Genomic DNA, 14,229 nt, shown 5'->3' with positions numbered 1-14,229 from the left:
CAGGGCAGTGTCACTCCGCCTGTAGTCACTGATGGACTCCGTCAACTAAATGCCATGGGTTGCATTACATTTATTTCATAAATTCAAAAGCGTCAACTCAGAAGGCATTAAACGTGCATTAAATTACTTTTTCTTTTGAAAATTGTTCATTCCCACAGATGGTCCAGAGCATCCGCTGCTGGCACATTTAATGGAATGTTAATGTAGGCCAAAGACATTCCAAACCAGGGGGGTGTTTTAACCATTTTTTGGGAGCAATTCAGTTGAAAGAGATGCCATGAAGGAAGTGCTGGTGCCTTTTGGACATCAATATCATGTATCCCCACAAGCCCAAATGGAAACAAATAAAACAATTCCTCCTTTTTATATAGGGGAAAATGCAAATGGCGCATACTCTTTGCTCAGAGTAGCCACATATAGCGCTGTAGCTTTTTGTTATATATTAATTCTTTCATTATTTATTTATATATTTTACTATAGTAAATCTTTTTTTTTTTTCCTTCTCGTTTTCATTGTATTTCTTATTCTTTACCACATTATAAAAGTTCAGTTTTGTTGCCTGACAACATTTAATTGTGTTCTATCCTGCAATCATCTCCACAGGTATTAAAATGTGCAGATTCCTTGGGAGGCAAACAAAGTCTATTTCAATGTCCAGCGTTAATCCGCAACACTATAGTACCCAGGGAGTGTGAATTGTACAGAATGCCAATTACAAAAATGTATCATTAAATAGCGAGCAAGCCATCAAAATGTAGATGGGGTATTATTTGCTCGCATTCTGAAATAGATCATTCCTCTTCATCATAATAACAAATACAGAACTATGTTTTTTTCTTCCTGTGCTACATCAGTACCAGACGTTTTCACAAATAGCCAATGCAGTAATCCTGCTGCGCAATAATGTTCCTTTTTGCATATTCTGCAATACAAATGTGCCCCTGCTTTGTAATGATTTGGTAGAACAGCTGTTTCTAAGAAAGTATAGGTTTAAGGACCTTTGAAATGGGAAGCTATAAGTGGTGGTTTTTTTATTTTTTTTTATTTTGTATGTTACGTTGATATGAACACAGCTAACGGTTATGAAGTCGTTCTAATTAGATAAGACATTTGGGTAATTTTTCATAAGCAAGTTTTTAGCAGAAAATTTAAATTTCATGCATTTCGGGGCAATACGATACAATGTGTGATGTCATTTTGGTAAGGCACTACCGCCTGTTACAGAAAAAGGCTAATATTAGGGTAGATGCTAGATCCAAGTGGCCTAAGGGACCTTTTTTTACGTCAGGGGGAGGAGCTAGGCCAGCGGGATAGTTCCTCTACTATCCACGCCACCAACTATTATCTTTAGTAATACCGAGCCTGAAGCGTGGCGAGCGTAGCAAGCCCACGAGGGTACTTTTTGAGTACCCTGTTCGGATGTAGCTCCTCCCCCTGGTGATGTGTCTCCTCCCTTAGTGACGTCAGAAAGTCCCTTCTCCCACTCCGATTTAGAACCAACCCTAATATTAGACATCATTTTAATAAAGCGCAATCTAGCATTTTTGAAAGCTCTGCTCCATTTCTGTAAATTTGTTGCAATGCCTTGAGTTCTGTCACTGTTGAGGCCAGAAGTTGTCCCATTATGGTTTGCCATGAGCATGAAATATATTGAGCAGCGAGGTATAGCACATGTAGAATCGTTCTTTAGGGACAACCTAAGAAGAATTGTGGATGTTGCTTTCTTTCAGTGATGAAGACATGCAAAGCCTTGCCAGTTTGATGAGTATGAAGCAAGCCGACATTGGAAATCTGGACGACTTTGAAGAGGATAACGAAGATGATGAAGAGAACAGAGTCAACCAAGAAGAAAAGACCGCTAAAATCACAGGTCTGTCCTGAAGAAAATGACAATCTTCATTTGTATGAGATCAAAGATTTAGTAATTGTGCTCCGATATATAAAGTTTTGGGAAGATTTCAGGCCAGAATTGTTAGCTGAATGTTAGCAAATGTCCGTCACCTTACAGTCATTTGGCTGTCCAGTCTCACGTCCAGATAGGCCATAAGGGAGCCATGATGCCATACTTTACTATAGAAAATATATGTATTTTATTCAGATATAACTGTATACTACCAGCTTGAAAACACATGAGACAAATGACTTGTGACAACCCGTTTTTGTGTGTTAGGAAAAACAGGCTAAAAAGTTATGGTTTAGTTAATGCTTCATGACCTTGAACATTATTGTGTTTTCTCATAGGCTCATAACTAACACTGCTTTGTGGTGCAGAATTTGCACTGGCGCACAGCAAGCAATTAGCACTTAAGTTTCTTATTAGTTGCTATGCTTACGTGTGAATTTTAGGTTTTTAGTAAATGATCCTTACAGAGTTTGAATATGTAGGTGGGTGAATACTGGGAACATTTAACAGTATTTAGGGGGTTATTCAGGTTTGTTAGCAAATAAAAAAAAAACACAGTAAAACCATGTTACACTACAGGTGGGGCAGATGTAACGTGCAGAGAGAGTTAGATTTGGGTGGGTTATTTTGTTTCTGTGCAGGGTAAATACTGGCTGCTTTATTTTTACAGTGTAAGTTAGGATTCAGTTTGACCACACCCCACCCAAATCTAAATCTCTCTGCATATGTTACATCTGCCCCACCTGCAGTGTAACATGGTTTTGCCTATTAGTGTCCTTGCTAACAAACCTGAATAAGGCTCTTAATTACAAGTGGCTGTGGTATTGACGGTTGATCACACTTAGGTCGACAGTGTCTAGTTCGACCGCTATTGGTCGACCGTAAGTAGGTCGAAAGGGATTCTAGGTTAGCAGGGTCTCTAGGTCGACATGGTCTCGGTTGACAGGTCAAAAGGTCGACATGAGTTGTTTCATTTTGTTTTGGTGTTGCTTTCGCCGTACAGTGATCAGGAACCCCAATTAGTGCACCGTGTCCCCTCGCTCTGCACAAGTTAACGTTCCCAATCATAGTCCACATGAGTCGTAAAGTATGAAAAAGTTCAAAAAAGAAAAAAAAAGTGAAAAACTCATGTCCACCTAGAGACCATGTCCACCTAGAGACCCTGTCCACCTAGAAACCCTGTCCAGCTAGAAACCCTGTCCACCTAGAAACCCTGTCCACCTAGTTACTGTCGACCTAAGTCTTGTCGACCTAGAGACTGGATACCATTACAAGCATAGCCGGTTTCTTTTGAGGCTTTTTAGCAATGGCTGTTACCATATATGCACGCAGAACCCTTTAACTTCCTCTTTGCAGTAGTAAATGGGCAGTTTGCATTTGTTCCTGGACCCTTCTTGTTCACATTTTAAAACAGAACAGCTGTAACACACTAGGTGGAAGCGAGCATTATGCAAAGTGGGCATGGCAGTTTATTTTTGTTAGACTATGCTTTGGAGGATTCAGTATGATTTACCTGCGGACGGGATGTCAATATCCTGACAGTGACATCCCGCCTGCCAGAATGCCAACAGCGGGGCGAGGGCAGAGAGTCCCCTTGCGGGTTCGGTGGCTCGCTGCGTTTACCACGGGATCTATTCCCACTGTATGGGTGTTGTGGACACCCACGAGTGGGAATAGTCCTGTTGTGCCGATGTCGGCATCCTGACTGCTGGGATCCCAGCAGCCGACAAATTAAACGCATCCCGCTTTGGCGCTCCTGCACCTCTTTGTACTGAGTGACAGTGGAGTAGCAGCGATTTTGTGGGCTGAACTAATGTAATACATTTTGTGCCTTGGTAATGTCCATAATTATTAAGGCTCTATTTATAAAGCTGTGAAGAGAGATTAAAGGCTTTTTCGCAATTTTACATTATTTAATGAGCGAGTTACTGCTAATCAAAGATTTTCTCTGAGGCTTCCTGTTTTTGCCCTTTTCTTTTACAATCTCGTCCAGTGTGTACACTCAATGTCGTTAACGATGCGCGCTCCCGCACTAACGCCCCCCCTCCCTCGTCTGAACATGTACAAAACGAGGGAGGTCCTCATTAACAACATCTGCAGCATGGCCGTCATTCCCCCTCGCTGCCCCCCCTTCCTCGCAGGCATCGGCAAGTGTGTATGCACTTCCTGATGCCGGCACCCCGCCGGGTCCCCGATTGCCACCAATATCTGCGTCGGCGGGGATTGTGCAGTGTGTACTGGGCTTACGTCAAATAAACAATGTATGTGTATATTGCAAGTGAAAAAATATTATCACTTGAAATTTCATTTTGTAAGCCGATATTAAATATAGTGTGTGTGACCTCTCTCTGCTGTATTACCGAGTTCCCAGAACTATCCAGTGCGTATGTCCATTAAAGGCAATGGCCTTCAAGAATGCAGTCCTGTAGTTTAACATGCAGCTTTTCAGGAATTGCATCATCGCTTCACTAAAGCCCCCTTCTACGACTCACCTTGCTGAAGATTTGGGTGTACTTGAATCTGGACATTTTATTACGTTGACACGATGTTACTTTTCAGTGCCAGTGCCCCTGGGGAATTGTTGGGTTTTATTTTCAGCCCACAAAATCTCTACTGTGTACACACTTTCATGCTAATGCAATCTAGCAATTTACTAGGAGCTATAGACTTTGTTCCTTTTGAATGATTGTTTGAATTGACATTGCCTCAGACCACAAAATGGCCGCCTCTATTGTGTGTAGACGTTGAGGGGACTGTGTATCATGTTAACAAGAGCTGAGGGTGCTCTATATGGTCACACAAGGGGAGGGAAAAAAATCTGTTCTTAGATTCCGTAAGGGACATGCACATAATCCAGTGTTCAAATTGTAATATAAGATAAGATACATGTACATTTGTTTAATTTTCCTGCTTTATTATTTTGCACGGCCCAACACCCCATACTTGGCTCGGTCCACGCTTACAATAGACGCAGTCTCACTGGATGATCATGCTGCCGGACTATTTTGTCTCTGGGGTTTAAAATGCCGTTTTGTCTGTTTGTTTACAGGTGGGACATGAGCAGACAGGATTATTTGACCTGGGTTGGAATTTGGCCAGAGCAGGATTAACATTCCGCCTGCTGAATGAAATACCATTAGAATGCTATTAATGTCCACAAAGAAAGCAGTATTTTGCTTTAATGTCTTTGAAATATTTATGTGGTCAACCCTCATACTCCCATTACTACGTTGGGGGTGGAGTTTTGCCAGCAAATATTCCAGCTTTAAAATGTTATTTTTATTGTAAAATCCTCTTGATATGTTATAATCAATATGAGCTGTTGATGACTTCATTTTAAAACACTTACAGTACTGTTATTTGTCTGCTAATTTGGTAATTTTCTGATTATCAGTGTGTGTGTGTCCCTTCTAAAATATTCACACTTGACTATCAAAATTCAGCCCTGTGGGAATTGATTCTTTATGACGGAAAATCCTTTCTGCGGTTGACGACACCAGCCTTTGTTGTTGGGCCTCAACTGCCCATTGATGAAGCAAAGCTGCACAGTAGGGGTTATTCAGGTTTGTTAGCAAACGTAAAAAGCACACTAATGGGCAAAAACCAATCTGCACTGCAGGTGGGGCAGATGTAACATGTGCAGAGAGCTTTAGATTGGGGTGGGTTATATTGTTTCTGTGCAGGATAAATACTTGCTGCTTTATTTTAACACTGCAATTTAGATTTCAGTTTGAACACACCCCACCCAAATATAAATCTTTCTGCACGTTACATCTCTCCCACCTGTAGTGCAGCATTGTTTTGCCCATTAGTATGTTTTTTTTAGTTTGTTAACAAACCTGATTAACCACTTGCCTGGGGGGGAAATCGTCATTTAAGTGGTTAAGGCCCTTATCAAGCCTTGGAGAGTGATAAATTGCACAGTGATAAAGTACCAAACAATCAGCTCCTAACTGCCATGTTACAGGCTGCATTTGAAAAATGATAGTTAGGAGCTGATTGGTTGGCACTTTATTACCATGCAATATATCACTCTCCAAGGCTTGATAAATCTGGGCCCTAGTGTGTCTAACAATATTTGGTACAGATCGAGTTCAGTGTTTGAGAACAAATAGATCACCACCAGTCTATGTAATGAAATCATTAGGGTTTTAGATCAACTAAACATTTACCACAATCTTTTAATTGATAGTCCCAAATGATTATTGCTGGAAGAGTTTTAGTTTATTGTGGGTAAATGTTGAGTTTGCACTGCTTTTGTGCAGTAGCATTTTTTTTCTTCCATTCTAGCTCTATAATTTAGTATTCCTTTGTCGATTTGAGATTTGATCAATGGTCCTTTATAGGATTTTTAAATTTGTATCCTGTTTGCTTCAATCTGGAACTACAAGAGGGTTCCAATTCACGCCTAGCATGTTTAGCCGACAATTCTTTAGTGAGGCTGATTGCTTGTAATTATTGTTTTTGTGTTGAAGTCTGCGGAACTTGTTGGATCTGCACTATTAAGTGTGGAAGGCTGGCGTTTTGTGTTGTTTATGTGACAGATCACATGTTATCTGAAAGATAAGTGCAGAGAAGGACACAAAACTGCTTAATCGGAGCACACGCTGAGAGGCTGTTTGATAAGGTGCTTCGGCGCGGTTATATAAGCTTATTGAGGATAACAAGTCAACACTTGCTGGAACTTTCAAATAAATTCCCAAGTGCTGCCGGTAATGCTGTCTCTGTGCCCCAGTGCGTTTTGTGATTTGTTTTAATATTACAACTTGATGAATGCAGCCAGCTCATAACATAACCTCAGGTGACTCCATTAATGCATTAAAGATATTTTTTGCACCTAGTGAGATGCCGAGATAATGAGGCAAACCTGTTATTATGGGCTTAACCACCGGAATAACAAGGACTGCAGCTGTTCACAATGCCACAAATTCTCAAGTTTCCCCAACCAGCTCTCACAGTGACCAGATAGATGAAGTTACATCTCACTAGCTAACTTTTCTATAGTCGCCAGCATACCTGCATTGTTGTACATTTTGATTGTTATGTGGACAAATTCCTATGTGCAGGTTCATGCATTGCTTATGCCTAGATAAATACATCTATCTGTAACAGTCATAGATTTATAGGACTTAAGGATATTGCAAGGATGAATATTGGGGTCGTTACATTAATATAACCGTGTTGCGGACATACATTATAGTGTCCTATAGGTACTATAGTATTATTATTATGCAGGATTACAATCCTTTGGTACATATAAATGCAGGCTGTCTCCCTAATTGGTGTAGGTGTCTTTTTTCGTGTACTGTATGTAGTATCTTAAGGGCCCCATACACTAGAACGATAATGCCCGATTTCATCCAATTTCGGGCATTCGGGCCGATATATCGGGTGAAATCGGTCATTTTGGATGTGTATCCGATCCGATGTACGTTCCCGTGAGGGTTGGATCGTCTCCCCCTAGATCGTTAGTGCTGCACTCGTGATATGTCTATTCCCGCAGGCATGGCTGGGATCGCATACGATATATCGCATGCAAAATGTACCAAATCGTATGGAACCAGTCCCGGGAAGCTCCCGTGAGAGTTCAAGGGAAATCGCCTCCGACTTCAGCCTCAGACATATCGTTGTAGTGTATGGGGCCCTTTAGAGTAGTTCACCTGCCCACAACCATACGTAACTACTTTTGACCCAGGGTGCGGTGAAGGTGGGTCCTGATGATGCAAATTGCATCATCAAGTTTCATCCTGTTCTCAAGAAAGGGATGCAGTGATTTGGTATTCTGTAGTCTCTGTGATATCTGTGATCTTATTAAACTACAGGAAATCTGGCAGCATTCAAAACACTGGCTCACTCCATTGCTAATTTCTGTAATCTGATCTCTGAGGTGTTCTTAGCAAAATAAATACAAAAGAGGAAATAGGGCGCAGATTTATATCTTATTTTGTCAATAGTTCTATGTGATGTTAATTGCTGCGCACCGGTGGTGGAGTATGGGGCGAGTTCAAATAGTTTTACAACACGATATACCTCATCATGGGCCACAATGAAGCTAATGTAATCATTAAGACCCAACCCAACTCACTGAACTAGGGTCAGATTGTGATGGTGAAAGATGGGAGAGGGGTGCTGGGGGGGCGGGGGGCGGGGGGCGGGGGGGGGGGGGGGTTGGTGGCCTGCTCTTCTGGGAGAATACCCCAAAATTCAATGATGGTTTTTACTTGGTAAATGTTACATTTATATGCTGCACTATTAGATATTTATTTATTTTTCTCTATCGTCCTAGTGGATGCTGGGGTTCCTGAAAGGACCATGGGGAATAGCGGCTCCGCAGGAGACAGGGCACAAAAAGTAAAGCTTTCCGATCAGGTGGTGTGCACTGGCTCCTCCCCCTATGACCCTCCTCCAAGCCTCAGTTAGATTTTTGTGCCCGGCCGAGAAGGGTGCAATCTAGGTGGCTCTCCTAAAGAGCTGCTTAGAGAAAGTTTAGCTTAGGTTTTTTATTTTACAGTGAGTCCTGCTGGCAACAGGATCACTGCAACGAGGGACTTAGGGGAGAAGAAGTGAACTCACCTGCGTGCAGGATGGATTGGCTTCTTGGCTACTGGACATCAGCTCCAGAGGGACGATCACAGGTACAGCCTGGATGGTCACCGGAGCCTCGCCGCCGGCCCCCTTGCAGATGCTGAAACATGAAGAGGTCCAGAATCGGCGGCAGAAGACTCCTCAGTCTTCTAAAGGTAGCGCACAGCACTGCAGCTGTGCGCCATTTTCCTCTCAGCACACTTCACACGGCAGTCACTGAGGGTGCAGGGCGCTGGGAGGGGAGCGCCCTGGGAGGCAAATGAAAACCTATTTGGCTAAAAAATACCTCACATATAGCCTCCGGGGGCTATATGGAGATATTTAACCCCTGCCAGAATACACTAAAGAGCGGGAGACGAGGCCGCCGAAAAAGGGGCGGGGCCTATCTCCTCAGCACACAGCGCCATTTTCCTTACACAGCTCCGCTGGTCAGGACGGCTCCCAGGTCTCTCCCCTGCACTGCACTACAGAAACAGGGTAAAACAAGAGAGGGGGGGCAAAATAGTGGCAAAAATTATATTATAAAAGCAGCTATACAGGGAGCACTTATTATAAGGCTATCCCTGTCATATATAGCGCTTTTGGTGTGTGCTGGCAAACTCTCCCTCTGTCTCCCCAAAGGGCTAGTGGGGTCCTGTCTTCGTTAAGAGCATTCCCTGTGTGTCTGCTGTGTGTCGGTACGTGTGTGTCGACATGTATGAGGACGATATTGGTGTGGAGGCGGAGCAATTGCCAAATATGGGGATGTCACCTCCTAGGGGGTCGACACCAGAATGGATGCCTTTATTTATGGAATTACGGGATAGTGTCAACACGCTAAAGCAGTCGTTTGACGACATGAGACGGCCGGACAATCAGTTAGTGCCTGTCCAGGCGCCTCAAACACCGTCAGGGGCTGTAAAACGCCCTTTGCCTCAGTCGGTCGACACAGACCCAGACACAGGCACTGATTCCAGTGGCGACGGTGACGAATCAACCGTATTTTCCAGTAGGGCCACACGTTATATGATTTTGGCAATGAAGGAGGCGTTACATTTAGCTGATACTACAGGTACCACTAAACAGGGTATTATGTGGGGTGTGAAAAAACTACCTATAGTTTTTCCTGAATCAGAAGAACTAAATGATGTATGTGATGAAGCGTGGGTTGCCCCCGATAAAAAGATGCTAATTTCAAAGAAGTTATTAGCTTTATACCCTTTCCCGTCAGAGGTTAGGGCGCGCTGGGAAACACCTCCTAGGGTGGACAAGGCGCTCACACGCTTATCTAAACAAGTGGCGTTACCCTCTCCTGAGACGGCCGCACTTAAAGATCCAGCAGATAGGAGGATGGAAAATATCCAAAAAAGTATATACACACATACAGGTGTTATACTACGACCAGCTATAGCGACAGCCTGGATGTGCAGTGCTGGAGTAGCTTGGTCAGAGTCCCTGATTGAAAATATTGATACCCTGGATAGGGACAATGTTTTACTGTCTTTAGAGCAAATAAAGGATGCATTTCTTTATATGCGTGATGCACAGAGGGATATCTGCACACTGGCATCACGGGTAAGTGCTATGTCCATTTCGGCCAGAAGAAGTTTATGGACGCGACAGTGGTCAGGTGATGCGGACTCAAAACGGCATATGGAAGTTTTGCCGTATAAAGGGGAGGAGTTATTTGGAGTCGGTCTATCAGATTTGGTGGCCACGGCTACAGCCGGGAAATCCACCTTTTTACCTCAAGCTACTCCCCAACAGAAAAAGACACCGACTTTTCAACCGCAGCCCTTTCGTTCCTTTAAAAACAAGAGAGCAAAGGGATATTCATATCTGCCACGAGGCAGAGGAAGGGGGAAGAGACACCAACAGGCAGCTCCTTCCCAGGAACAGAAGCCCTCCCCCGCTTCTACAAAAGCCTCAGCATGACGCTGGGGCTTCTCAAGCGGACTCGGGGGCGGTGGGCGGTCGTCTCAAGAATTTCAGCGCGCAGTGGGCTCACTCGCAGGTAGATCCCTGGATCCTGCAGATAATATCTCAGGGGTACAGGTTGGAACTAGAGACAGATCCGCCTCGCCGTTTCCTGAAGTCTGCTTTACCAACGTCCCCCTCCGAAAGGGAGACGGTTTTGGAAGCCATTCACAAGCTGTACTCTCAGCAGGTGATAGTCAAGGTACCTCTTCTACAACAGGGAAAGGGGTATTATTCCACTCTATTTGTGGTACCGAAGCCGGACGGCTCGGTAAGACCTATTCTAAATCTGAAGTCCTTGAACCTGTACATAAAGAAGTTCAAGTTCAAAATGGAGTCACTCAGAGCAGTGATAGCGAACCTGGAAGAAGGGGACTTTATGGTGTCCTTGGACATCAAGGATGCGTACCTCCACGTTCCAATTTACCCCTCACACCAGGGGTACCTCAGGTTCGTTGTACAAAACTGTCACTATCAGTTTCAGACGCTGCCGTTCGGATTGTCCACGGCACCTCGGGTCTTTACAAAGGTAATGGCCGAGATGATGATTCTTCTTCGAAGAAAAGGCGTATTAATTATCCCATACTTGGACGATCTCCTAATAAGGGCAAGGTCCAGAGAACAGCTAGAGAGGGGATTAGCACTGTCTCAAGAAGTGCTAAAACAGCACGGCTGGATTCTGAATATTCCAAAATCCCAGTTAATGCCGACAACTCGTCTGCTGTTCCTAGGGATGATTCTGGACACGGTTCAGAAAAAGGTTTTTCTCCCGGAGGAAAAAGCCAAGGAGTTATCCGAGCTTGTCAGGAACCTCCTAAAACCAGGAAAGGTGTCTGTACATCAATGCACAAGAGTCCTGGGAAAAATGGTGGCTTCTTACGAAGCAATTCCATTCGGCAGATTCCATGCACGAATTTTCCAGAGGGATCTGTTGGACAAATGGTCAGGGTCGCATCTTCAGATGCACCAGCGGATAACCCTGTCTCCAAGGACAAGGGTATCTCTTCTGTGGTGGTTGCAGAGTGCTCATCTATTGGAGGGCCGCAGATTCGGCATACAGGATTGGATCCTGGTGACCACGGACGCCAGCCTGAGAGGCTGGGGAGCAGTCACACAAGGAAGAAACTTCCAGGGAGTGTGGACGAGCCTGGAAACGTCTCTTCACATAAACATTCTGGAACTAAGAGCAATCTACAATGCTCTAAGCCAGGCAGAACCTCTGCTTCAAGGAAAACCGGTGTTGATCCAGTCGGACAACATCACGGCAGTCGCCCATGTAAACAGACAGGGCGGCACAAGAAGCAGGAGTGCAATGGCAGAAGCTGCAAGGATTCTTCGCTGGGCAGAGAATCATGTGATAGCACTGTCAGCAGTGTTCATCCCGGGAGTGGACAACTGGGAAGCAGACTTCCTCAGCAGACACGACCTTCACCCGGGAGAGTGGGGACTTCATCCGGAAGTCTTCCACATGCTGGTAACCCGTTGGGAAAGACCAATGGTGGACATGATGGCGTCTCGCCTCAACAAAAAACTGGACAGGTATTGCGCCAGGTCAAGAGATCCGCAGGCAATAGCTGTGGACGCGCTGGTAACGCCTTGGGTGTACCAGTCGGTGTATGTGTTTCCTCCTCTGCCTCTCATACCAAAAGTATTGAGAATTATACGGCAAAGAGGCGTAAGAACGATACTAGTGGTTCCGGATTGGCCAAGAAGGACTTGGTACCCGGAACTTCAAGAGATGATCACGGAAGATCCGTGGCCTCTACCTCTAAGGAGGGACTTGCTTCAGCAGGGTCCCTGTCTGTTTCAAGACTTACCACGGCTGCGTTTGACGGCATGGCGGTTGAACGCCGGATCCTATAGGAAAAAGGCATGCCGGAAGAAGTCATTCCTACTTTGATTAAAGCAAGGAAGGAAGTAACCGTGCAACACTATCACCGCATTTGGCGAAGATATGTTGCGTGGTGCGAGGATCGGAGTGCTCCAACGGAGGAATTTCAACTGGGTCGATTCCTACATTTCCTGCAATCAGGATTGTCTATGGGTCTCAAATTGGGATCTATTAAGGTTCAAATTTCGGCCCTGTCGATTTTCTTTCAAAAAGAATTGGCTTCAGTTCCTGAAGTCCAGACTTTTGTTAAGGGAGTGCTGCATATACAGCCTCCTGTGGTGCCTCCAGTGGCACCGTGGGATCTCAATGTGGTTTTGGAATTTCTAAAATCTCATTGGTTTGAACCACTAAAAAAGGTGGATTTAAAATATCTCACATGGAAAGTGACCATGTTACTAGCCCTGGCTTCGGCCAGGAGAGTGTCAGAACTGGCAGCTTTATCTTACAAAAGCCCATATCTAATTTTCCATTCGGACAGGGCAGAACTGCGGACTCGTCCGCATTTTCTCCCTAAGGTGGTGTCAGCATTTCATCTGAACCAGCCTATTGTGGTGCCTGCGGCTACAAGTGACTTGGAGGACTCCAAGTTGCTGGACGTTGTCAGAGCATTAAAAATATATATTGCAAGGACAGCTGGAGTCAGAAAATCTGACTCGTTGTTTATATTGTATGCACCCAACAAGATGGGTGCTCCTGCGTCTAAGCAGACGATTGCTCGTTGGATCTGTAGCACAATCCAACTTGCACATTCTGTGGCAGGCCTGCCACAGCCTAAATCTGTAAAGGCCCACTCCACAAGGAAGGTGGGCTCATCTTGGGCGGCTGCCCGAGGGGTCTCGGCATTACAACTTTGCCGAGCAGCTACGTGGTCAGGGGAGAACACGTTTGTAAAATTTTACAAATTTGATACTCTGGCTAAGGAGGACCTGGAGTTCTCTCATTCGGTGCTGCAGAGTCATCCGCACTCTCCCGCCCGTTTGGGAGCTTTGGTATAATCCCCATGGTCCTTTCAGGAACCCCAGCATCCACTAGGACGATAGAGAAAATAAGAATTTACTTACCGATAATTCTATTTCTCGGAGTCCGTAGTGGATTATCTGCAATAATTGTACATAGTTATTGTTAACTAATTCGGGTTATTGTTTAGGAAGCCATCTTTCAGAGGCTCCTCTGTTATCATACTGTTAACTGGGTTTGATCACAAGTTGTACGGTGTGATTGGTGTGGCTGGTATGAGTCTTACCCGGGATTCAAAATTCCTCCCTTATTGTGTACGCTCGTCCGGGCACAGTACCTAACTGAGGCTTGGAGGAGGGTCATAGGGGGAGGAGCCAGTGCACACCACCTGATCGGAAAGCTTTACTTTTTGTGCCCTGTCTCCTGCGGAGCCGCTATTCCCCATGGTCCTTTCAGGAACCCCAGCATCCACTACGGACTCCGAGAAATAGAATTATCGGTAAGTAAATTCTTATTTAAATATAAAAACATCTTGTGCTGTCATTCTTCACCATCAGCTAATCAGTATGTTGAAATCCACCTACTATTAGACCGTAACATATGGGCTCATTTATCAATGAGTGATAAATTTCACTGTGAGTGATAAATTGCACCAGCCAATCATCTCCTAACTGTAATTTTTCAAACACAGTCTAACATGGTAGTTAGGAGCTGATTGGCTGGTGCAATTTATCACTCACAGTGAAATGTATCACTCATTGATAAATTAGCCCATCAGGTTTCTTACCAGCCGTATTTATATAGTCACCATGCAGCACTCATTGCTATCCCTGTAGCCTCTACAACAGGCATTCCCAACCTCTGTCCCCAAGTCACAGTAATAGAGCAGATTTTAGTAATATCCAGGCTTCAGCACAGATGGTTAAAGCAGAATAAC

General features: G+C 44.5%; 1 protein-coding gene across 10 annotated transcripts in view; it reads left to right on the top strand.

Moving 5' to 3' along the window:
* The window catches only part of EHBP1 (EH domain binding protein 1), a 643,275-nt gene that overhangs the window by 213,384 nt on the left and 415,662 nt on the right, over positions 1-14,229 (top strand). For all 10 annotated transcript variants that reach the window (XM_063918463.1, XM_063918471.1, XM_063918465.1 and 7 more), the window contains exon 7: positions 1,731-1,870. In XM_063918463.1, coding sequence (XP_063774533.1) covers positions 1,731-1,870 — 140 coding nt within the window. The remainder of the gene's footprint in view (positions 1-1,730; positions 1,871-14,229) is intronic.

Source organism: Pseudophryne corroboree, chromosome 4 (genome assembly GCF_028390025.1).
Source record: "Pseudophryne corroboree isolate aPseCor3 chromosome 4, aPseCor3.hap2, whole genome shotgun sequence".
NCBI classification, from domain to species: Eukaryota; Metazoa; Chordata; class Amphibia; order Anura; family Myobatrachidae; genus Pseudophryne; species Pseudophryne corroboree.
The sequence above is the reverse complement of the archived record's forward strand: the minus strand, read 5'-3'. Positions and strand labels throughout refer to the sequence as shown.